Here is a 27782-nt window from a genome sequence, read left to right as displayed (position 1 = left end):
GGAATTTTTTTTTTTCTTTTTAAAAAAAGGACTTTTACAGAATTCAAGTAGTGTAGCAGGAAACCATAGATGCCTTTTGATCACAGGTCAGGCAAAATCGAGCCACTGATTGGATTTTCCCCTTGCTTCTGTTTGCTAAGGTGGCCCAGTGGATCTATAAGTCTGTTGATGTTAGCTTTTTCATGCTCCGTCGCTGAGCTAAACTTGAGGCTGCAACAGGCTCTAACACTGGCTGAAATGTCTTGTGATTCAGTGCAGAATATGTAGCAGCCATGGCTCCCTAGAGAACAAAGAAATATATTCAAGGCTGTAAAGGTCATTTTTATCATAAAACAAAACAACTGAATATGCAATTCTTAATTAACTCTATGAAAACCCCCACTGCTTATGGCAGGGCATGCATATTCTCTAAAGTTTGTTTTGAAAAAAACCCAATTATTGTCCAATCCTTCAGGTTTCTAAGCACAGGTATCTGACATTTCTTTTTCTTTCCTCTAAATTATACATACCTTAGATGTAAGAGTAACCTTTTAACGTGGGTCAGAATATTCCAAGCAACACTAACTAGCATCAGTTTACCAACTGCAGCCACCTACGTGGATATTCAGTTCCTGACCTATGAACACAACACAACTAAGACCAGCTATCACAGGTCTTTGGTTTTTAATCCAGTAAAACTAATGAAGTCAACTTAAAAGCTGTCTGCATATCGGGGAATGTTTGTGTGGCAAGTCAGAATCACAGATACAGAGCCAATAGATGAAATACTGGCGGAAAAACTGTAACGTAGTTTATTAATTCATGATAAGAAAGCAAAATGTGAGCCAGTTAGAAAGAAATCCCAAAAGATTTCTTGAAGAAGAATGCTAGGAGACCTGTGGAAGGCTTGGTCTCAGATAACTGAATAATCAGATTCTTTAAAGATACGTTAATCTTTGAAAACAAAACACCCAGAACAATCTCTTCCATTACACGTAAGTTAAAAAAAATAGTTTACCAATGATTTGTCTGTTTATGCATCTTAAATATGTACATACTAGGGAAAACAAAAAGAAAGCTAATTTCTTTTCTAAAGAGAAAAAAAGCGCTCTGCCTGTAGCTCCAAAGGCAAGCCCATTCATTGTGTATCTGCCAGCTCAAGCGAGGTTCAAGACTTCAGGTTGTTTTACCTTTACTAGATGTGGTGCATCTTGCCTGTTCAGTTGGTAATGCGGCAACTGGTCCCTGCAGGCTATCCACGAATGTTTTAATACTTGCTCTGCTGTATACCGCTGATGTGGATCTACGTGAAGCATATGTGATAACAAGTCCTAGATAAAAATGAAAGACACACACATTAGTCAGTTGAAACAGTCTTACACAGATTTTAACGCATTAATTACGGCAGCAATGAAAAGAGTACCCCATGTGGCAAGAATCAGCACAATGCAAACACACACACAAATCAGCAGATAAATGGGGTCATTCTGTGCCTTGACACCGCAGAAGCCTGAAAACAATGTGTTGTACTATTTAATCAGTTTAACTGAGCAAGCCTTTATCGTAAAGAAACTTACTGTTGTTTGTGGTTCATATTTCAGTTTCCTTATTATTAATATAATCTTTAAAAGACTAGAAAGCCTATTAAAATTTAGTAGGCCGGTTCTTTATGAAAGCAAGCTATTTGCAAATCTCATTCGTACTACACATTTGGGGTCCGCTGACTACATATTACAACTGGACTCATATACCGTGATATGCTATCACAGAATTTTCCTTCAAGGAGCTACAGAAAGAGTGAAGCCAACAGAAATGGACACTTGGTTTTGCCTGTTTAGAAGCATTAGCAATACGCCACTAATTACAGCGGTGGTCAAAGGAAGAGCTGGGTGGGAAGGGCACAGAACAGAGACAGGAATAGCTTGAAAGAAAACAAAATCTGAACAAGCTGACAGAATGTTCCCTTTGTTTTAGGTACAAAATGTTAGCATTCTTAAATATACTGAAGCGAATTACTTGTGCTAAGACAGCATCAGCCAACAAGTATTCTGAATCACTCCTGCTAAAATGAACAAACAGTGCAGCTCCAAAAGGATCAAGAAAAGATTTAATATTAATGCCAAGCTTTAGAAAAGGTAACACTGGTGACTAAGCTACCTACAGACCAGGCTGCCACCAAACCCAGAGAACACATACGGCAGCTGAGGAGATGTAGTCTTTCAATAAGGACGGCTGTACAATCAAGCTGATTGAGATTTTTGACAAGATAGCCAGATTATTTGGTTGTTACAAGTACTAATTTAACTGCCGAAAGCACTAACAAAGACAACAGACCCAACGGCTTCAGCGCTGAACACCATTTAAGGAACTGCACTACAAAAAAATTAACCTATTAATGTGATACTGGTTAGCTACTAGAACTAAGATAACTGTCAAAAGTCATCCTTCTGTTTAAGAAATCCCAAACACCTGATTTTGGTCCAATAAAAACAAGGAATTAAAAAATACTGATGATTAGAAAAGCCTGTATTGAGGCCTATCTTTTTTAAAATCTTTATCAGTGACCTGGGGAAAGAAGAGAGTGCACTCTTGCCAAGTTTGCACTGGGACAGCAAACTGGAGGTGTGGGGAAGGAGCTAATGAGCTCAAGGGCAGGGCAGCCATCCAAAGGGATGCAGACAGGATGGAGTAATGGCCTAACCAGAGCCATACAAAATTCAGCAAGGACAAATGCAGAGTCCTGCACTTGGAGAGGAAGAAATTTTCACCAAAGTACAGGGTGGGGACTGACTGGCTGGGGACCAGCTTTGCTGAGAACCACCAGGAAGTTCTGGTAGACAGCAAACTGAACCTGAACCACCAGCGTGACCTGGCATCCAAGGCAGCTGACATTCCTTTAGTCAGCATGGCCAAAGGAATGGAGACGAGAGGACAGGTAAAACAAGAGGTGTTCTGGCTTGAAATTAAGAGAAGCTTTTTCCTTATTACAGCAGCCAAGCATTGGAAAGGCTGCCCAGGCAAGCTATTCAGTCTCCACCCGTGGAGGTTTCTAAAGTCAGCCTGAATAAAGGCCTGAGCTACTGGGACAGATCTCTCACCTGACCCTGCTTTGAGCAGGAGGTTGGACTAGACGACCTTCATTGCAATGAAGTTTGCAGGTAATAATAGCAAACTCTGTTAGATCAGTCTGTTTATAAAGTTCAGTAGATGTTCATTTGAATTCTACAAAAATATAAGAACAAAACACATGTACACCTTTGCTGCATCTGAAACAGTGTCCCAGTTGCCTCCACTTAAAGAGAATTTTCCACTGCCTATCCGTACCAGGATCTCCTCTGGAGTATCATTAGGACCATTTGCAAATGGAGTGTAGCTGTTGAAAGAAAAACACACCACAAAACACCTCGTTATAAGTAAGAAGCTGCAAGAAATTTGTGAAGTCTCATGAATCATTCTGAGCAGATATCCCACTGCTGACAGAAACACACCATATACTATTATATACTTCTTATATTAGCATTTAATCTTCAAAACTATTATTTTCTCTTCCCTGTAATTGTGGTTAATCAGGTAGAATAAACGGGAAATGCAGACTAAAAAGATGTCTTACGTTAATATTGTAATAATGCATTCTAATCAGCGCAGACTTTAAATAGAAGTGATTCATAAACACAAATTATGCTAGATTACCAGAGCATGTAAAGTAATCCGAACCTGAACAGCACCCTAAGCCATTCGGCCCAATAAAGCTGGAGTAATACCATGTTTAGGCTACGTGCATGTAATTAGACAGTCAATGAGCATTATGTACACATCTATCATTTGGGAAAAAGCTACGAGAAAATTTTCACAATAGTTTTTTACTTAAGCGAGTTTGGGAGGCTTAAACCACAAAATGATTGGGTTTTGGAGGCTTGTAACAGTCTACAGGGTTTCCTGTAAGTTTGGTTTACTTTCAGGAAACCACAAGGTTGAAAAAGATACTGGCAAACGTGAAAACCGATCCGAATCACTTAAATACACCTTTTAACAATGCCAGGAGTATTATGATGTTCTGGCATCTCTTATGATCATAGGCTAGTACCAAGTTAGTTTTAATTATAAAACCCAAATCTTACTCCAGTGAAGTAATCATCATCATAACACTCCTTACATTTCAAATTAACTTGCAAACAATAGTAATGAAGCTTAATGCATTCTATCTTAGCACTTTGAAAGTTCGGTATAGGAGAAAGCGGCAGCATCAACCGAAGTTTAGGAGCTATGTCAGCCAGTAGTTCATTCTAGTCTATCAGTTGATGAGCTTAAGATGAACAAAATGGAACGACAGGAATTCATGCTGGACCATTCCTCCCCCCACACTTTTGACCTGCCACACCTTTTGTTCAGACGTTTCCTCAAGTGTGCAGGCAGCACTGAACCTACCTGTAAGATAAGCCTAGTTTATGAACACATGTACTTACACCTTTGTGTTCTGCTTCAGTCTTTGTCATTCTGCATTGGAATCAATGAGGCAATATCTTACAGTTTTAATGAACGCATAGAGTCCTGCAGCATGCTAGAATTTTAGGTAAACAAAGAAACTAAGAAGTATTTCTCACCCTGCCAACATTGTGTAAAGAAGAACACCCAGGCTCCATATGTCACAAGCAGCATCGTAACCCTGTCTCATGAGAACCTATAAAACAAGGAGCATTAAAAGACTTTTCATATATTAAGAACCCACTCCAAACCAATACCACTACATACCCTAAGGAAGGGTAAGTCAATCCCAGGATAATTTCAGGGGTTTGATTATTTTCCGATACACAGGTTACAGTAGCTATCAACAATACTTCTTGTTCCCAGAACATCATCTCTAAGATTCTCAACAGGCTTACATCTTATTTTTGAGGGTGGATTCTGCTATTTTTAAAGCAGGTTTATTATAAACATATGCACCAGTGTTTATGAAGTATGTATATTTAAGGAAAACTGGCAGAATTTTTCCCTTTTCTTTAGGCACTGCTAAAAAGTTTAAGCACTTGATGCATCAAAAACAGCATAGAGAAAACACATGGCAGCTTAAGATACCTCTGGTGCCACAAAATTTGCAGTGTAGCACGGAGTTAGAAGTAGTCCATTTTCTCCTCGAAGTTGCTTTGCAAATCCAAAATCACAAATCCTGATAGAATCAGCATTATTCGAATCATCCGTATATAAAATATTACTAGGTTTAAGGTCTCGATGCACTACCTTTAAACAAAGAAATTTTAAAAGTTACCATTTAGAAGTTGCATGTGCATTTGTTTGTACATAATTTGCAATTTATAAAAACTGTTTTCTAGATTAACAGATTTATTAACAATTCTACACAATTGTGAAACTTGCAAGTAACAAAAAATTCTAGCTCAAATAACATCGGAGAAAAGGCCTAGTGGCTGATAACACAACTGGAACCAACATAACCATTTGCCAACAAGCCTAAGAGAACAAATACCTGCTGTTTCATAAGCTGTAAAAGTAGAGTCAAAAGGACTTCCCAGAATAACAGGATGAGTTGTTTACATTACACACCTTGGTCATAAAATACTCAGAAATCTTCTTCCCCTACGAACAAGCCAACTAAAGCACGTAACAAAAAGCATTCATTTGTTTAGAAGTGCAAAGGAAGCTGTGTCAAAGAAGAAATTACTCACTCCTTGGCAGTGCAGGTAGTCCACAGTCTTAGTTATAGTGTACAGTACAGCGCTAGCCTCTCGTTCTGAGAAGAACTTCTGTCTGAGAATTCGATCAAGCAGCTCTCCTCCTTTCATCAACTCAGTGACGAGGTATATGAATCTACCGTCATCATACACCTGATGAGAAGTTTTACAAGGGCATATGTGTATATATATTAAAAAATATAAACTATAATTACACATCCTGACAAATGCGAAAATTACAGACTAGATTGTTCACCTATTCACATACATACAAAGCACAAACAGCAGGGACTGAACAACTTAATTCTGCAATCCAGGAGCCTTAAAGCATGAAGGATAAAAACACTTAGGTGCCATTCTGGGAGATGTCAAGGTAACCAATCGTTACTTCGTGACTTGGAATTAAATGTTTCAGTCTAACAACAGAAGTTACTAGAGGAGAGTAACCCTACCACTCCCTATGGTTATTCCCCTCCATGGACAGTTTTCATCTGCTGGATCTTTGCACACACAGGACAACAGGCAACTGTTTTCTTCAGATTTAGATTATCAACATGTTAGCCATTCATTTGAAATAAGAGGAAATACCATATTTCTAACTTTCACATCATGTCTCACTTCAGGTTCACTAAACAGCATTTAGAAAATCATTAGTACCAGGACAATGTCTTGAAATACTCATCACTACTGTATGTACTACTCTCCTAATATATTCTACTATGTAAAAGAAATCTAATGAATACCAATAAACTCCCTACATCTACATTTATTTACTGACTACTGTGTAATAAGAGATATAAAGAAAAAGAGGTACATACATCCTTTAAAGTAATAATATTTGGATGTTGTCCATAACGCATGAGAATCTCAATTTCTTCTGAGGGATCCCTCTTACTTTTATCAATTATCTGCAAAATAAAGCGACAGGAAAAAACTTGGCTAAAACCAGTCCATTTCATGAAGAATTTTTTTTGGTATTTGTATTAACTTCAACAGAACAAAACAAAAATCTAGAGTTCATTACCTCTTACTAATCATGACTAATTCATCTTCCAGCTTCACATGCACTGTTTATTAATTTCTTGCTCTACCCTGGCAGTTAAGACCGTATCATTAACGGAGTCTATTCTGCCCCAGTGGACAAGGAAATGGAACAGACTGTCTAAAGCATCACTGCTACCCCGCAGCCCAGTTCCACCCTGGTGCATCTTATTTTATTTCAGGTGTGCTCACTATGGTGCAGTATTTTCAGGCTTCAAGACTGTAGCTGCAAAGCCAGATCCTCAAGGGTATAACTTTACCCAGGGACAGAAGAGGTACAGAAGCCAATATACAGTTTAAAGTTTGTCATTTCCCACAGCATATTAACAGCTGCAGTAACCAGAAAATGAATGCACTGAAGTTTACAAATCTACTACACAATTCCAGAACTGTCACAGTGGAATTTATTCCAAGTACCTTTACAGCAAATTCCATATTTGTAGCTATGTGTACACATCGCTTGCAAACGGAGTAGGAACCCACGCCGATGTCTTCCTTCAGTTCGTATACATCAGTAAACTGAGCGCTGCTTCCATGAAGTTGCTTTAAAAAAAAAGAACCAGAACACATACAAGGTGTCACTTAAAGCAACAAGATGCTCTTTGCCATAATACCATTTCCAACGGCAAAAGTTTCTTCTGCTTGCCCATACTCTCTCTTTTGAATTCTGCCTCCAGAAAAACACCAACTTGCTTTTCGAAATTTAAAAATATCCCATGGAAGCATTTTAAAAATGCAAATTTCTGTAATAGTCTCCCCAGCCCAAAAAGAGCAGACTGTAAACAATAATAGTGGTCAACCTTTGGCATGTCAAAAAAGTTTCCCAGAAGTAAACAGTTACCTGTACTATTGGCAGGATATTGGTGAGTGGTGATATTTTATGATCTTCAGCGGTAGTAGTTGCAACAAAACTAAATCCTTTGAAGAGCTGATGTGCATTCGCACTAGGTGGGACTCCTGGAGAATCTAGTGGCATACACATTTGATTAGGGTGGCTAAATCCTAGCAAGGCCATTTTCTAGCATTCAGGAGAATAATGTTGGAAGAAACATTTTGAGGGAAGGAAAGCAAACAAGGGCAATGCTAGATGTTGAATAATCATTATCTAGTCAGTTATCTGCCTTCTCTTATCGAAATAACACAGAGGAAGTATTGCTAGGTTTTATCTGAAACTGCAGAACATGGCGGGAACTAGTGCATGTATACGTGTATACTGAAGAGCAACACTACTAGCAAAGAAACAGAGATTGTAGTCTTAGGTTCAGTGACTGCATCACAAAGAGGAGTGCCCACAGATTTTGCTACTTCAGTGGTATATGTGCTGCTGGCAAGGCAGCAGCGAGGCAATACAGAATATTCAACTAGTAATACTGCTGCCTAACTAGAACCAGATTTTTCTGAGACTGTATTCTGTGCACCTCTGAATTCAGTTTGAGATTTCAGTTAGCAGAGCTTGATAATTCTGCATAATCTATTAGAGCCACAGACATTCTCCCAACAAACCCAAGTGATTTTAAAAGTTGGATGCAGAAGTAAAGACAAGAATTCACAAAAGAACACCGGAAGTCAAACTTGAAGCATACCAAGCATACTAAGTGTCTTGCTCTTGCTATCTTTGCTTCCAAGTTCAGTTACTTGGAAGTTTTTGTAGTGCAATAATCTAAGGGATATTTTAAAGACACATTTTCATAACCTTCTTTACAACCGACCCAGTGAACAGCTACCCAGTTCACTGTATGTTTTCCCCACCCTCCTCTATCTTTGAATCTGTTCTCAAGAGTAAAGTCAAATCCAGCATGGGTAAGTGAGGGGAACAGCTAAACGAAAAGATTACTGTAATGCTAGTTTTAAGACTTAATTTTAATAATGATAATAATGAATAGGCTCAGAAAAGTTAAAGCAAGTAATTCTCAATGGAATACTGAAATATACAGAATACTGGTATTCTCAATGGAATACCAAAAATAATCACTGCTGGAATCAAGTTTAGGTTACTTTTAGTGCTAAACAATTCACCCCTCCCCAAATACCCTGTATGTCTGAGTTTAAACCATAGCCAGAAACCATAATTCAGCTAGTAATTCCCTTTTTGTGTTGGTGCAAAGTTTAGCAGAACATTTCCACGAACAGGAACCCACCAAGGAGAACATAGTCCTTCAAAGTACTGGAGCCCTGCTGCACCTTTTCCTTTTAATTTTGTCACTGGCTTTTTCTCCAAGTAAGCTTGTTGTTGTAACATTGATTTCACCCCTCTTGTCCCACAGGCCTCACCAGTTTATAACCATGCACAATTACCTTTTGGTGTTTTCGCTGTGAATTCGGGATCAAAACAAAAAGTATCCTCTGGCTTTCCAGAAGCAGGTTTAAATGGGGGTTGAATTTCTCTTCTGAACAGTTTCTGAAGTAAAAGGACAAATTCATTAATTAAAGAGTGAATGAAACCTCCATGGGTGCTGTAATTTTGCCGAGCTAAAGGAAAAGCAACCCAAGTATTACTGATGCATTAAAACAGTTTTCTGAAAGACTGAATAATATATAGCAAGTAGAAAACCACAAATACAGATGGAAAAAATGAGTTACTTAGATGTACCTTTGATTTGAAACGCTCTGGGAAATGTTACCAAACAAGTCAAACACTACACAGCTCTTTCTGCTTATTCTTCTGAATCTGCCTCAGGCACCAGATCTGCACTTTTTAAACTACAACAGCAGGTTGCTGCTACCACCAGTGCATCTTTGGCTTGTTCAGAACACGGAAGAGCCACATTGCATCTCACCTTCTACCATCCTCTAAGACCTGGTTCACTGCTGTTCTGTCAGAACTCTGAAAAACCCACCCCAAAGGGAAGATTCGGAATATCGTCCTTTACCTTTCTATTCTGGGTCCCAGACAAATGAGTGAGACATGTCAATTCTCAAATTTCTATCCCAGTATTTTTCTAATCTACTAAACTAAGTCAGGGGGAAAGAAGGAAAAGCAGAACAATGGCTCCTTTTTTCCCCCTTACTCAACGTGCTTTAGAAAAATGCGTTGCCCCAATGATCTCAAATCAGCAGTAAGTCCCATTTAAGGCTGGGAAAAAGAACATTTCATGTCAAATGATGTTGAAGCCCCATGCAAATTTCAGGAAGTCCTGAGAACATTTTCTTGGCATTTCTCTCATCCTTTCAGACCTATTTTTTTTGCAGTTTGCTTTATTTAATCTTCCTGTACAAGAACATGCAACATATTTCAAATAAAAACAAAAAACTCAAGCAAGAGGGCCACAAATTCATCCCAAATAAATAACGAGACAAAATACAGACGTGGTCATCAGCACTGTCAGAGTGAAATAAATACAAAGCACTGACAAATTAAGAAAAAAATATAAAGAAAAAAGAAAGAAAGAGTTAGAACTGCAGATCTTTCAAACATCCTTGCCGGTATTTATTTCAACATCAGTCCCTTAAAAATAAAGGGAAGTCAAGCCATAACAACACAGCCTTCTCTTAGGAAGCGTACTCACATGAAACAGTGTTTTCCCGTTACTGAAAACTCTACTTGCTAATCATGACCATGGCAGATGCTGCATAAACACAGCTAAAACCCACTTTCTCAGAAGTAAACAGAAGAGATGAAGAGAAGGATGACAACAAGGCTTTAAAGAAACAGTTGAGCACAGTATCGGCTAGCGTTGCAGGTAGTCCTGTCAGCACAGCAACATCTTATTTAGTGTGTCTATCCTTGTGTAGGCATTACACCAAAGGAGAGTTTTCAGAGTGAATTTATTTGATGTACAGCACCAAGGCTTTGAGAATGTTTCTGGGAAACACATCTCAAAAGATTAGAGAATCACAGGGGAAAAGCATCAAGGTGCCCATTAAAAATTTAAGCAAGCAATCATGAACTTGCAGAGACTCCTGATCTTCTCTGAGCACCAGAGTCAATACTTCACTTGTGAATGGAATGACTGATAAAATAGGAACATGGTCGGGCTTACTAGAGAAGTGTCAGAGAGAATTAGTCACAGCGAGTTTTTGTGGGCTGATGGAAGGACTAGACGGACACTTACTGAAGAGGACTTCAGTAGGAGGGAGGGAGTAAGAGTATGAGGGAGGAAGGTCGAGGGAGGTGATTCTGCCCCCTCTGCTCTGCTCTTGTGAGACCCCACCTGGAGTGCTGCATCCAGCTGCGGAACCCACATCATCACAAGCATATAGGCCAGCTGGAGCAAATCCAGAGGAGGCCACGAAGATGCTCAGAGGGCTGGAGCACCTCTCCTATGACGAAAGGCTGAGAGAATTGGGCTTGTTCAGCCTGGAGAAGAGAAGGCTCCGGGGAGACCTTATAGCACCTTCCAGTGCCTGAAGGGGCTACAAGGAAGCTGGGGGGGACTTTTTACAAGGGCCTGTAGTGACAGGACAAGGGGGAACAGGTTTAAATTGAAAGTGGGGAGGTTTAGATTGGATATCAGGAAGAAGTTCTTCACGGAAAGGGTGGTGAGGCACTGGGACAGGTTGTCCAGAAATGTTGTGGATGCCCCATCCCTGGATGTCTTCAAGGCCAGGCTGGATGAGGCTTTGAGCAACCTGGTCTAGTGGAAGGTGTCCCTGCCCATGGCAGGGGATTGGAACTGGATGGGCTTGAAGGTCCCCTCCAACCCATTCTATGATTCTATGACTCTTGCACACAGGGAACACACAGGGAACACCAGCATCTTCTCCCAAATACAAATGCTCTGACAGACAATTTAAGCTTTAGAACGCCGAAGCTCTTAATTATTTAAAAAGTGAATGTATGATTTATAATTAATACTCTCTATACGACAAATACTACAGCTCCAGGTGCCAAGTAAGATTATAGTAGCAGCCAGAATGTAACAGTCAGCAGTACCGCAGTTTACTGTGCCCTATTCAGATACAAATACTTATCACAGAAAAATTAAAAACAGCTTTATCATTCAGGTCATTTTGCACTTACATTCCAGTCAACAGTAGAAAAAAAAGGATGTCTCTTGATTTCTTCAACTCCATCTGAACCAGCTCCTGAACAAAGAAAACACCCAAGTGTTTTAAACACAGTAAAGTCTTCTTCAAAGATTGCACTAAAAATTAGTTAATTTCTATGCAAAATTTTTAGACATGGTTATTTGAGGGAACTGTAAATACAGAAATATTCCAAGAATGTAAAATATTCAATCAAGTTTCGTACACCTCATCAGGGAGGCAAACAGAGCACAAGAAGCCCATAAAGAAGCCCATAGTGTCAATATTCTTTGCTCTGACGCTGTCAAAGCTATGGCTCACTGCTAAAGTGTCACTGGTCCGAGAAAGTAATCATTTATTAGCCAAACCCAGGAAGTCATGATCCAGGCTGAGAAGATACGGTCTCTAAGACCAAATCTTACTGACCATCCAGAGCTTGAGAGTCACTAGCAACTACTTCTATTTCAAAGATCCAAAGAAATGAACCAACCTAATCTATTTGATGGGTTTCTTTTAAACAACATCCTCAGAAGACTTTGTGCTTCAGGGCTGAGGAACTGAGGCATTCCAAGTTTTGCTCTAAAGGGAAACAGAGAACAAGTAAGAGGAAGAAATATATCTTACTAGAAAATGTCTACATAGACTTCATTGCAGAGTTTGGTGTATCAAGGACCTATTCTACGGACTTGAGTGTACACATTTAAGTCAGCAGCTTTTAAGTTTTCCATTATATGGGTGATTTAAAAAAAAAAAAAACAAAACAAACAACAAAACAAACAAAAAACCCCCCACCAGACCAAAAACCCCAAACCTCACCAAAGCCCTGAGAACAAGCTTTATGCTCAAATAAAACAAATATCTCAGGAGTACATATGTATTTTCACAGAAACCTTCACATCACCAGGAAGTTATCAACAAACTACCTCTACCAGACTCAACGCCAGAAGAGACTCACCAAATCCCAAATTACTTGCCCCTGAAACAACTGCTAATATTCCTTTGGAAGCAAGGGCCTCGAGAAGAGGTTCATTAAGCCATTATATAAAAGCTTACTGACTTTACCAAGCTTATTTTATGAAAAAAATTATGTTAAGGCAAGAAATTCTTCTGCCGAACCACAGCATCACTTACAGCTCCAAGTGAGGCTAGTTATCTAACCAATCTGCTTTCACAGGTAGTATCACAATAAACTCATACTCAGGCTAAGTTCAAACTGCTATATGTTGGTAAAAACAGAGCTTCTCTCACCCTCTTCCCTATCACCTCCTCAAAAGGCCCAAGGCTCTGCATGTAGTCTAAAGTAATTAATTCTTAGCTAAACACAAATAAAGAGAACTTATTTGCCCAACAACCTCACTCACTAATCACCAGTTTACCCAGTTTGTCTTGTTAGACAGCTTCTGTTGTAACTGAGGTAATTTAATATGAAAAGTGTGAGCACATAAGTGCACTCTGTGTATGGGTACACAAAGCAACACCTGATTAACTACTGCTTACAAAATAAGGTGTGCTGTAACAGCAGCAAGAGAGTACAACATGAGTGGTAAACAAGTTGGTCTAATTTACTGTTCTTGTTTTTATCTTTATTATAGACCTACAAGGAAAGTACATGTTCATCTCAGACTCTGATTCCTGTAGATACTTCATAGTATTTTGCATGGTCTGGGATCTAAGTGTTATTGGTGGGGGCTCAGCTTTTTTGTTCCTCTTCTAGCTGAATGCTCTTAAGGAGTTATAACAAGCTGTTAGAACATCTTTAAAATGACATTTTCTGACTTTCCAAATAGCAAGAAGATATACTTACTTTAGTATCATATTCATAGTCTCATTTCGATCTTTACCTTGAAATGGTAGCGTACCAGTAAGCATTTCAAACTGAAAAGAACAAATGTTAATCTAAATCAACACTTCTTCCCCCAACTGCTCAAACAAAGCGTTAAGTACTGTACTCTCCCCTATCGCTACATTAGGCATACTGGCTTGAGCTTTTAAAAGACTATCAAAAACCTTCAGAAATGTAAAATTTTGTTTTCATCAGCAATTTACATGATAAGTGACAAGAGTAATTTAATGATGATGTTTGAATATTTTATATCCATAAATTATTGCAATAAAGTAATAAAAAACCCCTCTGTAACCTAGTTTTAAACGTTGCTGTACAATGGAAACAGCAAGAAGAATAAATTCTAAATCAGCCTTTTACTTTTCATGCCCATGTGCATATTTCAGCCTGATGCTCCAGCACATCACAGCCAAGGCCTAAGTGCTAGCAGGTACTGGCTTATTTCACTGCTCCCCTGCAGTATTCATTCAACAGGCTTACTCTTACAAAAATGCAACTAACATTCCATCAAACCAAGTCATCAGGTTTTTATCTTTAACTACCAAGTACCATGCAAAATAAATATACAAACTGATTTCACACTGACTACAACTGTTCTGAACTACTAATGGTCTACACATACGATTTTTGTGGTTCCTGATAAGTACTCCTTACGGAGCAGAACAGGTGAAAAATAGATTTTGTCCTAATGAGTTGCATTTTAGTGGCAATTCAGTTATTCAGTTCTCTCCTCCCCTTACCCAAGCATTCATAGTTAGATCTGGACAAGCTTATTCTAAACACATCATTTCACATTGGACATATGCAGTGTATTTGTGACCTTAAGCAAGGTAAGCAATGAAGCATACAGTACCATGAGAACACCAAAGGACCACCAGTCAGCACTCTGGTTGTGCCCTCGCCTGTTTACTACTTCAGGTGCCATGTATTCTACAGTACCACAGAAAGAATAGGCCTTCTTCTCTTGATCTACTGATTCTTTGCTGAGTCCAAAGTCTACAACAACAGCATTACAAGAATACAGCCAGTAAAGAAATTCAGAACAACACAGTGCTGTATATGGTATTTCAAAATCAAAGTGTTGGCAGCTTTTATCTTCTTGCTTTCAGGAATAGTGATTATCCTAGCTCTTCAAGAAACGAGAAGCTGCAGACAGCTACAGACACCTTGAGACATTTAGATTACCACATATCATCAAAACCATTAAACTGATGGTTAGCCATCAATATTACTACTCAAAACAACAACTTAGTATTTGAAATATTACACATTTAGAGGCTTGAGATAACCAAAAGTTCTCGTTTTCTCTGGTTACTGCCTGCTTTATTCACACAAAAAAGGATACAAATAAAAATGAGTTTCAAAGAGAACAAAGTCTGCATGGTCTAGTATTACTGAATAAATAAAAATGATGAATAAATAAAATCATACTAAAAATAATGTTGTTACATAAGACAACATGGTTCTGCAACCTGACTTCAGTAAAGAAGTCTTGCATGTCTGCTCATTTTATTCACAGAATACTTTTTTCCCCTTGTTTGAACAATGCCATTGAATACATAAGGCCTTGATATTAGCCCAACTCTCAAGACCAGGCTCTGAAGGTCCCATGACTGCTAATCAATAACCCAATTAAAAAACCTCTAAACAGCTAAGTACTGACTCACATATACCCCAGGCATCACTGTAGATATTTTAGGCTTATAACTAAAAGCTTATAAAGAAATATGTTCAAAGTGCTATACCAATAAATGTTACCTACCTGTTAACTTGATATGTCCTGCTTCATCAAGCAAAATGCTGAAAATTAAAATTCACATTCACCAATACACAAAGAGGAATGTTTACATGTAACATTTGAAATATAACAGTCAACAATGTTGATTTCCAACTTCTGTAATTAACTTAACAAGCCAATATTATTTCATTAAAGTCACAGATATATTTTTTTATATTTTATATGTTAGACATAGTCTAACAAAAATAATTTTACTTTTTTATATCGCTATAGTGGAAATGCAAAGCAACAAGCAAAATACACATAATAGTGGTAAAATACATTTTACTTTACTTTTCTGGCTTCAGGTCCCTGTATACAATTCCCAAGCTGTGAAGATGATCCAAAGCAAGGGCCAGTTCTGCGAGGTAGAATTTCACATCTTCCTCTGTAAACATAACCTAATAAGAACTGTATAGATTTACCTTCTGATCTTGTCTTCAGTTTTTAAAACTGCAATCTAAAAAAAATAGTCCTGTCTGCCTAAATTTCAAAGTAAGTTGTATAAGTACCATATGATCTCGTAATTCATGAATTCACCTAACAGAAATGATGTGCTAATACAGGCTAACCATCAATTATACAAAAGAACTACTTGCAATACTTAATCATCAGCAGTTACTTCAGAGCATTAGCTAAGTATTAAGGTAATAAATTTAATTATAGTAGGTATTACTGGCCACCAGCACTCCTTCCACAATCCTACACAGACTGCTTTCCACTGCATCATAAAATTTAGTATACAACTGCTGTATTGGGTGACTGTCTCTGAATTCACATCACCAGTATTTAGAAAGAAAAATAGGAATAATTTAGAAAAAAGTATGCAAAAATAAAACATTTTGTGAAAATAGTGACATATCTGTAGTGGGAGTTGAAGGAAGAACCTACACTGCTCTTAGACAAAATATATTTGAAGAACCCTTGTGAGATGCTGAAAAACTGACTGACCTTGCGACAGACCATCGTAGGAAGATGCATTTCTGTCCTAAATGCTCAAGAGGTTGCTTCTCATTTCATGTTCAAGAATAACAACTGCTCTGGCTCTTGTCAGGTTCTACAAATTACTGGAGAAGCCAGTAACTTTTAAAACCTCAAATTCAGTTCCAGAAATTAGGTGAACTATTCCTGTTTGTTGAGAACCCCAGGAACAGGGAGAACAGCCATCTCAGCTGCGCAGTAGATGGCTAACAAGACTTGGATTAACTAAGCTCACTGATTCAGCAGTAAACCAACCGATCAATACTTTGAATCGCGCCATGTAACTCTTCTACTGGCAACAGAACTATTTTTGTGCAGGTTTTAGCTGGGATTAAATCATGACAACTCCTAATTTCCATAGTGACACGCATTAACATTGTACAAACAACAGAGTTGTTATGCTACATAATGCTTCACCTTGATTTTATGAAGAATATTGATACTGTTTTTCATCTATATCCAAAAGGGCAAGAGGAAACCCCGGGTATCATTACTCCTTGGAATAGGCAAAATGCAAATCTCAGAATACAGCGATGCTAAATGGTAATCTACAATCTCCCAATAACAACTTCATTTAAAACTGCTTTCTGTATCAAATCAAATACAATGCAATTCAACTTCATTAAATTTTACCAATGAAAACTCCATTACTCATTTCACTTCCACAGCTGAAACTCTCATACCCACATTAGAATGTAAAGGCCAGCAAAAGAGTTTCAATAACCTCATACTAAACCCAATTAATTTAAAATAATCCTTGCATAGAAAGTATGAATTGCCACGGGGAAGCTACCCTTGTGTATTGCCCACTGTCTGTGTTTTACCATGCACTCCTGAAAATATCTTGCCTTCCTACCAGAAAATAAAAAGGCCTAATTTTTTTTCTTATCTATATACACAGGTAAGTGTTTAAAAGTCATCACAGAAGGCAACTGAAGCCTTCCAAAAAAACAACTGGACACTTAACAGTAGGAAAACTTCATAATTATTACTTCTTTATTCCCAAAGGGAATGCGTATGCCTTTCAACCACCTAGGCTGTGGTAATCTCAGCTGTGTTAGTGCAAAAGAATAGTTGTTCCCGCTAAACCAGAATTTCCTGTATAATTAGACATCCTGTACCAAAACAGAGATTGACCTCTCTCCTATCTACTGTTCCAATAAGTCTTTGCAAGTCAGTCACTTTGTTTAAGCTTTCAACTTCCATTTTAGCCTCAAGGTTTATTAACTTGGAGCTCAATTCTTAGACATGTTTTCCCAAGGTCAGCTATTTATAAAAGAGGAAAACAAAAACCTCCTGGAAGTTCTTCCTTCTCTTTCCTGTTCCTACAGTAAAGCTCTATTTTTTCAAAAAGAATATGGGGATGAAAAAAACCAAACTCAAACTGGTTCATGGCCTTACATACTAGGGATACAACCACCTCCACGTCACAAAAAAACCCAAAATGAACAGTCAGATACCCAGTTTTCTCATTTAAGAAAGTGGCTTTTCCTAGGCATTAGCAACATAAAGGAATTTACTCTGGTGAAAACACTGAAAAGCTCTCTTACTGTGAAGTTCTTGAGACATTGCCATTAAAAATTTAGATCTTTATGAAAGTTTTGCAGAAAGAAAATAAGTCTTATAAGCATGTTCATAATACTTAAGGAAACATAAATATTTGATGACAAATGTTAAAAAAAAAATACAGGCTGCATCATATTCCCTCCTCTGAGGCTCTCTTCAGAAAGCAAAAATAGAAATTAAGAACTGAAGTTGCAGTTGCATGTCAATGTTAGATGCAGGGATGTGGTCTCAAAAATCCACAGTGTTCACCCTTCGTGAGATTAAGCATTAAGGTTTGTATTACAGCATTACGAAATTTTACAATGCAGCAGAAACCTGCTATAGGTTAGGCTTCCAGGAGCATCTAAGCTGACTATGAGCATCAGAACTATACACCCCCTTGTCTTTATTGCTAAAATCTTAATTTACTTCAGTTATGTTTCCAAGCAACAAAACATTTTTAGACAGAACTTCGTAGATATCAAAGAAAAAAACTAGGGCTACTAATCAACACACACTTTTCTTAAGGTTACAGAATAAATCCTAGAATATGTAAGGGAAGCCCAACTAAGTTATTAATAACTTGACTATGACAAGAATTATGAGGGAAACAGCTACAGAAGACAACCCTACACTGCCAAAAAAATCCCACCTGCCTAACACTGAGTGGAGACAAAATTTTAGGTACTTACCTCTTTGGATAATCGCGTGAATACATCTCCTCCCCTGAGAAAATCCAGTATTAAATACAGCTTCCCTTCAGTCTGAAAGGCTTTAAAAAAAAAATTAAAAGTTCAATAGTTGTTTGACAAAGACTTGAATGCTTTTACAACTTGGAAATGTCAGTAAAAAGCAATACTTCTGTTTTGGAACTGAAATAATTCAGCAGCATGAGGTAATTTATTGAATGGTTATTTGCTTCTTCACAGAAGCCAATATTAGTCATAAGAGATGATTAAAATACTGTTCTTTGATTTCCCCTTTGTCAAACAGGGAAGCACCAACTATGTGAATTACTGTGTTTTGGTTTTAGTCAATGAAAAGTAAAAGCAATCTCTGCAAAACTTGTACAAATTTCTCAGGAAATCTTTAATTTCAAAAGGACTTAAACCTGAAACTTTTACACACGTGTGTATTTACATGCCGTTTTTAGCCTTCTCATTTCAACTGGCAAGAACCTAATTTGGACACTACAAAACTGAGAAAGAACATCAACAATGTCTTCAAAAGAAACTGTAGCAAAAGAAGAAATACCAACCATAGTGCAGTTTGACGATAAACGGGTGGTTTACTTCTACTAATATATCTCTCTCCATTTTTGTACGAACTCTATCCCGAACTGAGGAGAAAAAAAAAATAGTATGAAAAAAATGTATTTGGTATAATACAAATGGAGCAGACACTAGCATTTAAGCAGCCTTTGCTGTCTAAAGAAATACTTTTCTTGTTGCCTTGTTCGTTTTTAATTTTTAAGCCTCACACAAAACACCTGCTTTCAGACAGTAACACTCTACTTTGCTTCATACACATCCCAGCTTCCTTATTATCTTCATTTTTTTTTCCAACACAGCCCAATATATTGTGAATCATAGTACATTCAAGAAAAAAAGCTCACACCGACATTTCGAGGCAGCTAAATTCAACCTCTGAATTAACTATGTCTACTGAATATATATCTTCTGTCTTTTAAGATTATTTTTTTCTCTTCAACTAGTAACAGTCCCTATTTACACACAGTGGAGTTGCATCCACTGAAGTGCCTTCTGAAAGTCAAAACAGTAAGGTAGCTTGCTATGGTACCTATAGGAGAGAATGACTTAGAATGCTACTGTGGTTAAAAATGTTACCTTAATGGAAAAAAGAAGCAAATTTTTAAATGAAATTACTTTCTTTTAATATAATGAAAAGACTAAACAGAATTAAAAAGTGCCATTTTCAACTTTGAAAGAGTACTTTTTTACCACATAAATAAAGTCATCTGGCCAGATTTAAAAATAATTCTTAAACATGAACTTACAAACTATTCTAGAAAAAAAGCTACTGTCATTTTTAGTGAGTTATGAACTCACTAAAAATTATTTAAGATTTAAAGAATTATTTTAAACAGAAGTATTTACAAGACTCATTTAAGAGACACAGGTGCACTGAAAATCGCTTTCTAAAGGTCCAATTCAAGAGACACACCTACCTTTTAAAGAAGCTTTCTTCAATACTTTCATTGCATAAAGTTGCCCAGCATCAGGACCAATTATTTTCCGTACAAGGAAGACCTGATAACATAAACACCACTTATAAAATTTCTGCTAAAAATATTTTATGTAAACCTGACTAAAAACCATTATTATGCCTTTCCTTTTAACTACATTGACGTAGGCAAGGAGATAGGATGTCCCTAGTCCGATCCCATTCTTCCAAACCTCCAAAGAATTAAAAGACACCAAATATTCATAGTATGTCTTTGGCATAGGCAAGCTTAATAATCGAATGAGCAACTATCATAAAGCCTTTACAAACCTCCTACTAATCTCAGACAGCTTTCAGTGGTCTTTCCTAAGTACACATCTTTAAAAGCAGGACAAAATTGCATTCCCGTAATCAGACTGAAGTACACGCAACACCAAGCTCTCGTAAGTATGCAGGTTGATCATGAACTATACTTTCTTTCCTATAGCAAGCCGTTTAAATAAGTACTTATCAAATAAGTAAATAAGATAAATGTGTTTCTGTATATATTATTCTCTTGGAGAATGACAATTCTGCCTGGTCTGCCACATCCTAAGAAATTTTTGAGGTCAAAGACCCAAGCCTCAAATATGTAACAGGCTATATTTTTGATTTCTGTAAGAATGGCGAGACCGAAGCAAGGAAGCCTCACCATTTAAGATCAGAGCACCCTTTCCCTATGTAATAGCAACTCCAACAGGTTTTTCTACTCTTTTCTTTCCAGAGGAGTTTTAAAGATGGTGTCAAGTTATATACCATCTAACAAAAGCATAGTATTAGACAGACTAATGCAGTACAAATACATGTAGCCTACTGACTACTGTTCCAACTACTACGTCTTTCAATTTACAAAACTGTTTGGTATGTGCTCCTGTTTCCAATTTGTTCTTATAATGGCAATTATTAGTTATGAGGAATGTTTGTACTGTAGAAAAGAAAAGTACAAGTCACAAGAGAACGCCAAGAGCTACCCAAAATTGCCTCTGATTTTACCTTGTTCAGATTTTCATCGACACTAGCTTTAGCTACATATATACTGTGTTGGAAGTTATTAAATATTTAGAAATTATTTTAAGAAACAACGAAATAAACATGTCAACATTTCCATTCTAGGATCAGCAATTCATATGCTGTCACCGATTAAACTGTTCAGGGTTGGGAGAGGGGTCATTTTTATTTTAAGCTCTGGTTAGATGAAAAATGTCATTGTGTTTCAAGGTTATCAGGCTTTTTGGTTTAAGTTTTGCCTAATGATTGACCTACAGTACTGCCCTCGTATGACATTGATGCTCAAGTAGTAAAGGGAGTAATTCAAACACCACCAAATAAGAAAACATCTGTAGATTAATAGTCACAATTATAAAACATTAATAAGCATATACAAATATTTTAGTGTTCAAAAATTTGTAGCTTGTGTGAATGTAATGCATGTACAGGTTACAAATTCTAGCTAATAAGGACCAAACCAGCTGCCACTGACAATTACTCAAGCACCATTGATTCAACTTAGCAAAGTCTCCATAAGCCAAATCTTGTGGTGGTGGAATGGTGGCTTGTCCAATTGTAAAGCACAATCAAGGCACATACTGCGCAAAGCGCTTCGCCTCAGGAACCGAAAGCCATTTTCGGCAGACTGGGGGCTGAAGCCTCAGAAGATTACCAAGGGCTGAAGAGGGAAACTCAGTAACAGACACAAGGCTTAACCCGTTACTTCTGTGAAGCAGTGTTGAACCCTGCACAGATGCAGAAGAGACAGGTAGAGGATGGGCTGTAGTACTACACTAGGCCAAGGCTAACAAACCTTGTGTTTGCTAAACCCAGAGGGGGATCCCCAGAAGCATAACTGGAGAGAGAAAACACCATGAAGGCAGCAGCCATTGATCCTCATTGTTAGTTCTTTCTTTCCAATAGAAAGCAACAAATATTAGATAAAGAGAGCTCTGTTCAGATGTGCAACAGTTGGTTCCTGAAGCAAGTACTGCCAGGTTTCAAAGTTCCAAAGAGTCATCTCACCAGGCTGGTGGGATCCCAAGCCAGAGTGTTCCTTACACTATCAGAAGCGTGAACTTTGTGAGGTAAGAGTCACATTGTTAGTTCTTTCTTTCCAATAGAAAGCAACAAATATTAGATAAAGAGAGCTCTGTTCAGATGTGCAACAGTTGGTTCCTGAAGCAAGTACTGCCAGGTTTCAAAGTTCCAAAGAGTCATCTCACCAGGCTGGTGGGATCCCAAGCCAGAGTGTTCCTTACACTATCAGAAGCGTGAACTTTGTGAGGTAAGAGTCAGGGCTAAGATGTCTCTACCGGATGTTTTTTTTTTCCGTAAGACAGCTTAAGACACTTCAAGTCAGGAGTAATAAATGAAAGGAGCCTTTTAGTCTCTGAAGACGAGAAGTGTATGAGAGAATTGGCAACTAAAGTTACCAGCTAAAGAGATGTTTCTTAAGCTGTAAAATATTAAGAAGTATTTTAAAGTCTATTTTCTAAATCATCACTTATTCACGGAATGCCTTCCTAATGTATGATTTTTTTTTAATCCTCATACAACTCTATACAGAGGTTTGTTCCTGCCATGAGATAGACAAAAATCAGTAGGACAGGAAAATGGAAACATATGTAAAGCTGATTGTCTATTTTTTGTGTTGCAAAAGACCTGATTTAAGAGTCAGTTTTTAAAAAAATAAGCTTCTTACCCACTAGGATTAATATTTCAATTAATGTGTTTCAAATTAATGCCTGAGACATTTGATTCTTAATTTCATTTCTGTAATGTGACACCAAGTGACACATTACAAGAATTATTTTAACAAAAAATAGGTTATAGAAGAAATATGGCTTTGAGTAATTGTTGATTTAGTGTCTTTTAGCTGTAGCTCACTTGGAAAATACAGCAAAATAAAAACTGAAATATATTCCCCAGGTTATTTACTTTATTGTTACTTTGGTTCAAGTTCCAAATTACCCCAATCACTCCTCCATATCTACACCAATGCAGTTTTCATGTATTGAAAGAAGTCAAACATTCACTGCATGGCAAGTACCATTATTAAAGGAATCACTGTCCTCTCCTTAAATGACTATCCATATTTATTACAGTGCTGGTGCCTCACAAGCACCAGCCTAAACTACAGAAGATGCGAGGCAACCTACACAGAACAGAGATATTGCTCATTCCGATTCCTCGCGAGATGCTGCACTAGTCTTGAGGCAGTTGAAACCACCACAGCTATTTCAAATAGCCATGGCATGAGGTAAACAGAGCTTGACAACACCGGAGCTGCTGCATCAAAAACACTCCTAACCATGACCCAGCTGGTAATATCCCTGGCTGTTGGTGCCACTGCTCCCACGAAGCTGCAGATGCCAGTCCAGATGAACCGCAAATGTGCCTCCCTGTTCAGTTAAAGCAAACTGGAACTTTCCATGGCAGACCTCCTAAAACTTGCTACTGACTCACCCTTCGTCCTAGAGTATGAGGCTGTTGCCTCTCTGCCTCCCATATGATTTGTGTCCTGCTATAAACAGTGCTCTCCTTGGCACCAGAGCAAGACTGTGAAAAGATTAAATTTGTCAGTAATGTTTCCAACATCCTCAATGACTCTGCTACACCACTGTCTTTCTTATCCAAAATTGTACTTGAGCTAACCCCTCCCAGGTTGACTGCCTGGAAAGGTTTATGGAGAAAAATAGTGCTTTTCCTCTTAAAAAAAAAAAACAAAACAAACCAACGAGAAAGGCGATCATAGTGAAAACAAGAAACAACCCACATCAACCACCTGCAAGACAGGATGGATAGCTTCCTCCAAAACAGGGCAATTTCCACAAGCATATCTATCTGTACTCAGATTTGTGAGGTTTATGCCTAACCTTGAAGCATTATTGAAACAAGTAAAGTAAAACATTAGTAAGACAAAGCAGGTTCAGAGTGGACACCAAATGAAAACAAGGTTTGTTATCTTACCTTTCCAAAGGATCCCTGTCCAAGAACCTTAAGTAGTTCAAACTGGGCTGGATCTGCTTTCTCACATCCTTCTTTTACATGGTGTGTAATAGGAATTTCTTTCACGCTTCCTTCATCCTATTATTTCAAGGCAAACAAAAAATGCAACAATGAACAGGCATGAATTAAGCAACTCCTATTAGAAGTGCATGTAAATGCCTGATCTTCTTGGTTGCGTTGGGTTTTTTTTAAATAAAATATTTGAAATTCTAATAAGGCACAAAGACAAGCTGTTCAAATGAGGATTTTTCCCATCCTTCCCTCCTTAAACAAATGCAGCTAAAATTTCTAAACTGAAGTAAAATTCTCAATGAATGCTCATTTCCTTTTATCACAAATATTACAACTACAGCAAAGACAGATTTTCCTACATGAAAGAAATACACAGATTTTTTTTTAAACCAAGTCTAAGATGATCCTTCAGTGCTTCACCTCTGTTTTAGCAGCCTTTAGTTTTCCCAGCAATTACTCATCTCCTCTTTCACTTTCCTGAAATAGTCTTAATGAAAGCTAAATTGAATTTTGTCATTTTAAGTAATTATTGCTTTTCACAGCAGCAAATAATAAATATGGTCATCCAGTGGTAAAGGAATATGCATCATTTGGAGAGCATAAATAAGATGAGTCATCTTAAGAACTCTAAAAATTCTTGCATCCAACAAAAGAAACACAGCTCTGGGGTGCAGAGCTCATGGAAAGACTATCCTGTATGGAGACCTCCTTCAGAAAGCCAAGGGTAATTCTGATGCAGGTTAGAGATTCAGGGTTCCGTTGAATTCTGTTAGATTAAAATCTTTATTAAAACATGGCACAGCAGCTACAATTGTGAAAAGACAAACATTCATGATGAAAACAAATCAGATGATATATTGCAGCTTTTATGGTGTAAGAGAAGTTTCTGTGAGCCAAAACAACTACAAACTACATGCTAAGGCCTACAACCGCAACTGCGGCTTGCATGTAGAAAAGGAGCAGCACCCCTCAGCCCTACCAGGAATACCAATGAACTTCTGGTACACCACAAACAATCACAACTGAAAATCCCATCTGACTTGCAGTACTTCTCTTTTAGGGTATCCAGATGATTATTAACTGTTCTCCTATCCTCTTCTTTAGGTCTTCATCTTGAAAGCTTCTTTCAGTAGAGACCAGAAAAACACCCTACCAACCTACAGTACATTGCTCTCCCTCAATGAAAAGTACGAACACCACCAGAAACAGACTTGACCACTTGATGAAACAGTTGATTTTAGGAAAAAATATCATTCTGTAGTCAACCTGACTATAGAAAAGTAACACATGGTCTTGGGCAGCAAGAAGACAGTGTTATCAGACTTGATACAGAAGTATCTTGATGAAATTCTCTAGGTGGGCTTATACAGAAATTCAGAGTAGAAATCTGATCATCTAAATGTGTACGTACTTACTGCAATAATACAAAGAAGAGCAATCAACACATTGCATTAGCTGTCTATGCCTTAATTGCTTTGTTTGTGCAGAGCGAGAAAGGAGTTCTAACTAACATCGAAATATATTCACGAACTGTAGTCCAGCTATAATTGCATGAGTCCTTTCCCCTCCCCTACATCTCTTATTTCATATTCTTCCTGGAAAAGGCTTGTTTGTTCTGCCTGCTTCCCATGCAAAGGTAGATATTAAAACAAGACACTGACGGATAACAAAAGTTAATTCTTTTAATTCACACTCTAAGCTACTTTTATTTCCTTCTGTGTTCACAAAAAAAACCCAACAGGTGACACACTGATGACAGAACTTCAGTTCATCCATTCATCTTGTTGTCTACACATATATGTGCATCTTTCCTATGAATACATATCTTAATTTTTATTTATTTTTTTAAGCACATGCCTGGAATTTAAGGCAGGTAAGAACACTAGCATTTCAAGTCATCCACAACAGATGAAAGCAGCAAGTTGTCTAGTTAAACACCAAGTTGTACAACAGACTTAATGGCTGGTTCTTTCTATGAAATATGCAAATACTCTATTTAGAAGCCTTTTTACTTCACCATCCTAATTTGTATTCCTTAACATTGTGAACCTTTGCAGGAGAAAGGATCTTTAAAGTTCACCTGCTCTTCTGTTCATCACCCACCTTGAGTCATTAGCCTGTGACATCACATGTGGTTGCTGGGGAGACTGACAGTTTTTCTAAATGTGAACTGAGGATGAAAATGTTTTCCACGCAAATAAAGAATAACTTAAGATGTATGAAATGAGTTATTTTTTATAAAGTGTTTTACCTTCACTAAAGATGTCTATGTAATTTCATCTACTTAACTATCATTAAAGAACTAAAAATTGGCATGACTGAAGTATAAAAAGACCTCTGCATCGTCAACAAGAAATGAGCAGGTAAAGAGCTGAACAAATATGTAAGCCAGTTTCGTTTTCATTCCTAGTGTGGCCTCCATGAACTGCAGATTTGGTTATCTGATTCTGGGCTCTGCTGCTTGAGCAGCACATCTATTTCAGGTGCCAGCTCCTGAGTCGCCTCGCACAAGAGGTGACTATTCCCAGCAGGTTCAACAGAAGACAGAGCACTGAAAGAAAACCGCAATCGGTTATGGTTTTGTGCCATCTTACTTCGTTACAGCTTGACTGGTATGTAGCCCCAAGCACCTAACAAACAAGCTCAGCAACATCCTTCTGGTTCAAGAACAGTGAAAGACTGAGACAACCCATTGCTCATCTTGCTTCACTACATGTAACGTGACCATGACACTGAGGGTTTATTTACTTACTCCACACCAGGAAGTGTCCAAGCACCACATGTTTCTACCCCCAAAAGTTGATTTTCCAAATCACTTAAATTGTAATTATCGCAATACAAAGCAGTGGTGACAGCTGGCAATAAGACCTACTTGGTACCTTCCTTCATGATCCTGTTCAGAAATACATGGATGTGTGTGTTGGAAAAACGGTGGACAACTTTTCCATGCAAAGACAGGCATTTCACCACATGGAGAATTCGACAGAAGACTAGTCCAAGATTTAGCCAGCACACAGAACACTGCTCTTCTGCACCTCTTACATATAACATCACCAAGGCACTGGACAAAAACAGTGCTCAACAGGGTTTATCTGGGATGCTTCTACATAAAAGTCAGATTAATATACTGGTGTAAAACTTAATTCTGCTCTGAAATATCAGGAATTAAGTACCTTCTAGGTGAATGTACAGCAACTACGCTAAAACATACAAAGGAAGAAGAGATGACAGTGTAATAGGAACACCATTAACGCACGTAGGGTATAAAAGGTTCAAGGTTGAACCAAGCATTTGCTGAGGTTGAGGGGTCTGTAAATGCTCTCTCCAGCACACAGAATCTGCTTTCCATAAAGCACAGCCTCATGTGGCAAACTCCCCAGCAAAGGCATGCACAGCCCCATCCCAGGTACTAATTTCCAAAGTCATCTTGGAGACTGAGAGCCTTTTCAGATCCAGTCAGATAAGATGATAGTCCCAAAGTTATTAAAGAGCCGGGAACGCCTAAGTTTTGCCTGAAAAGGAAGTCATGCCAATGAGCGTCTAAACTGAACATCTATCAAATATACTTACGTGGTAGGAATATGGTTCACCTTCTTCCATAGGCTCATCTGCCATTTTAAGGCCATTTAGCTGGAGAGGGGAGGGAAGGAAGAGGAATGCAGAAGAGAAGAAAAAAAAACAAACAACATTAAGAACTAGCAATTTCAAATAAGCAGCGTTCATAATTTGACCA

General features: G+C 37.9%; 1 protein-coding gene across 1 annotated transcript; it reads right to left on the bottom strand.

Moving 5' to 3' along the window:
- On the bottom strand, positions 1 to 27677 carry RPS6KA6 (ribosomal protein S6 kinase, 90kDa, polypeptide 6). The gene is made up of 21 exons (XM_010147309.1): positions 27620 to 27677; positions 23999 to 24115; positions 20004 to 20085; positions 19074 to 19154; positions 18508 to 18587; positions 15584 to 15690; positions 15275 to 15312; positions 14366 to 14508; positions 13474 to 13544; positions 12160 to 12248; positions 11665 to 11729; positions 9000 to 9102; positions 7546 to 7670; positions 7122 to 7247; positions 6482 to 6571; positions 5658 to 5816; positions 5053 to 5214; positions 4581 to 4657; positions 3235 to 3352; positions 1170 to 1310; positions 1 to 280 (listed from the first exon to the last, which is right to left on the bottom strand). Exons 1-21 carry the CDS (start codon positions 27662 to 27664, stop codon positions 155 to 157), a joined length of 2145 nt encoding a protein of 714 aa, XP_010145611.1. The 5' UTR covers positions 27665 to 27677; the 3' UTR covers positions 1 to 154.
- Positions 27678 to 27782: the final 105 nt, after the last annotated feature.

Source organism: Eurypyga helias, unplaced genomic scaffold (assembly GCF_000690775.1).
Source record: "Eurypyga helias isolate BGI_N326 unplaced genomic scaffold, ASM69077v1 scaffold23432, whole genome shotgun sequence".
In the NCBI taxonomy this organism is placed as follows: Eukaryota; Metazoa; Chordata; class Aves; order Eurypygiformes; family Eurypygidae; genus Eurypyga; species Eurypyga helias.
Note: the sequence above shows the minus strand (reverse complement) of the source record. Positions and strands in the feature narration are given on the sequence as shown.

Coding starts and splice junctions, on each gene's coding strand:
- RPS6KA6 (XM_010147309.1), bottom strand. CDS start 27,664: ATGGCAGATGAGCCTATGGAAGAAGGTGAACCATATTCCTACCAC. Junction 14,509..15,274: donor AGGACATATCAAGTTAACAG/GTAGGTAACATT, acceptor CTGTTGTTGTAG/ACTTTGGACTCAGCAAAGAA. Junction 4,658..5,052: donor CAAATTTTGTGGCACCAGAG/GTATCTTAAGCT, acceptor CTTGTTTTATAG/GTTCTCATGAGACAGGGTTA.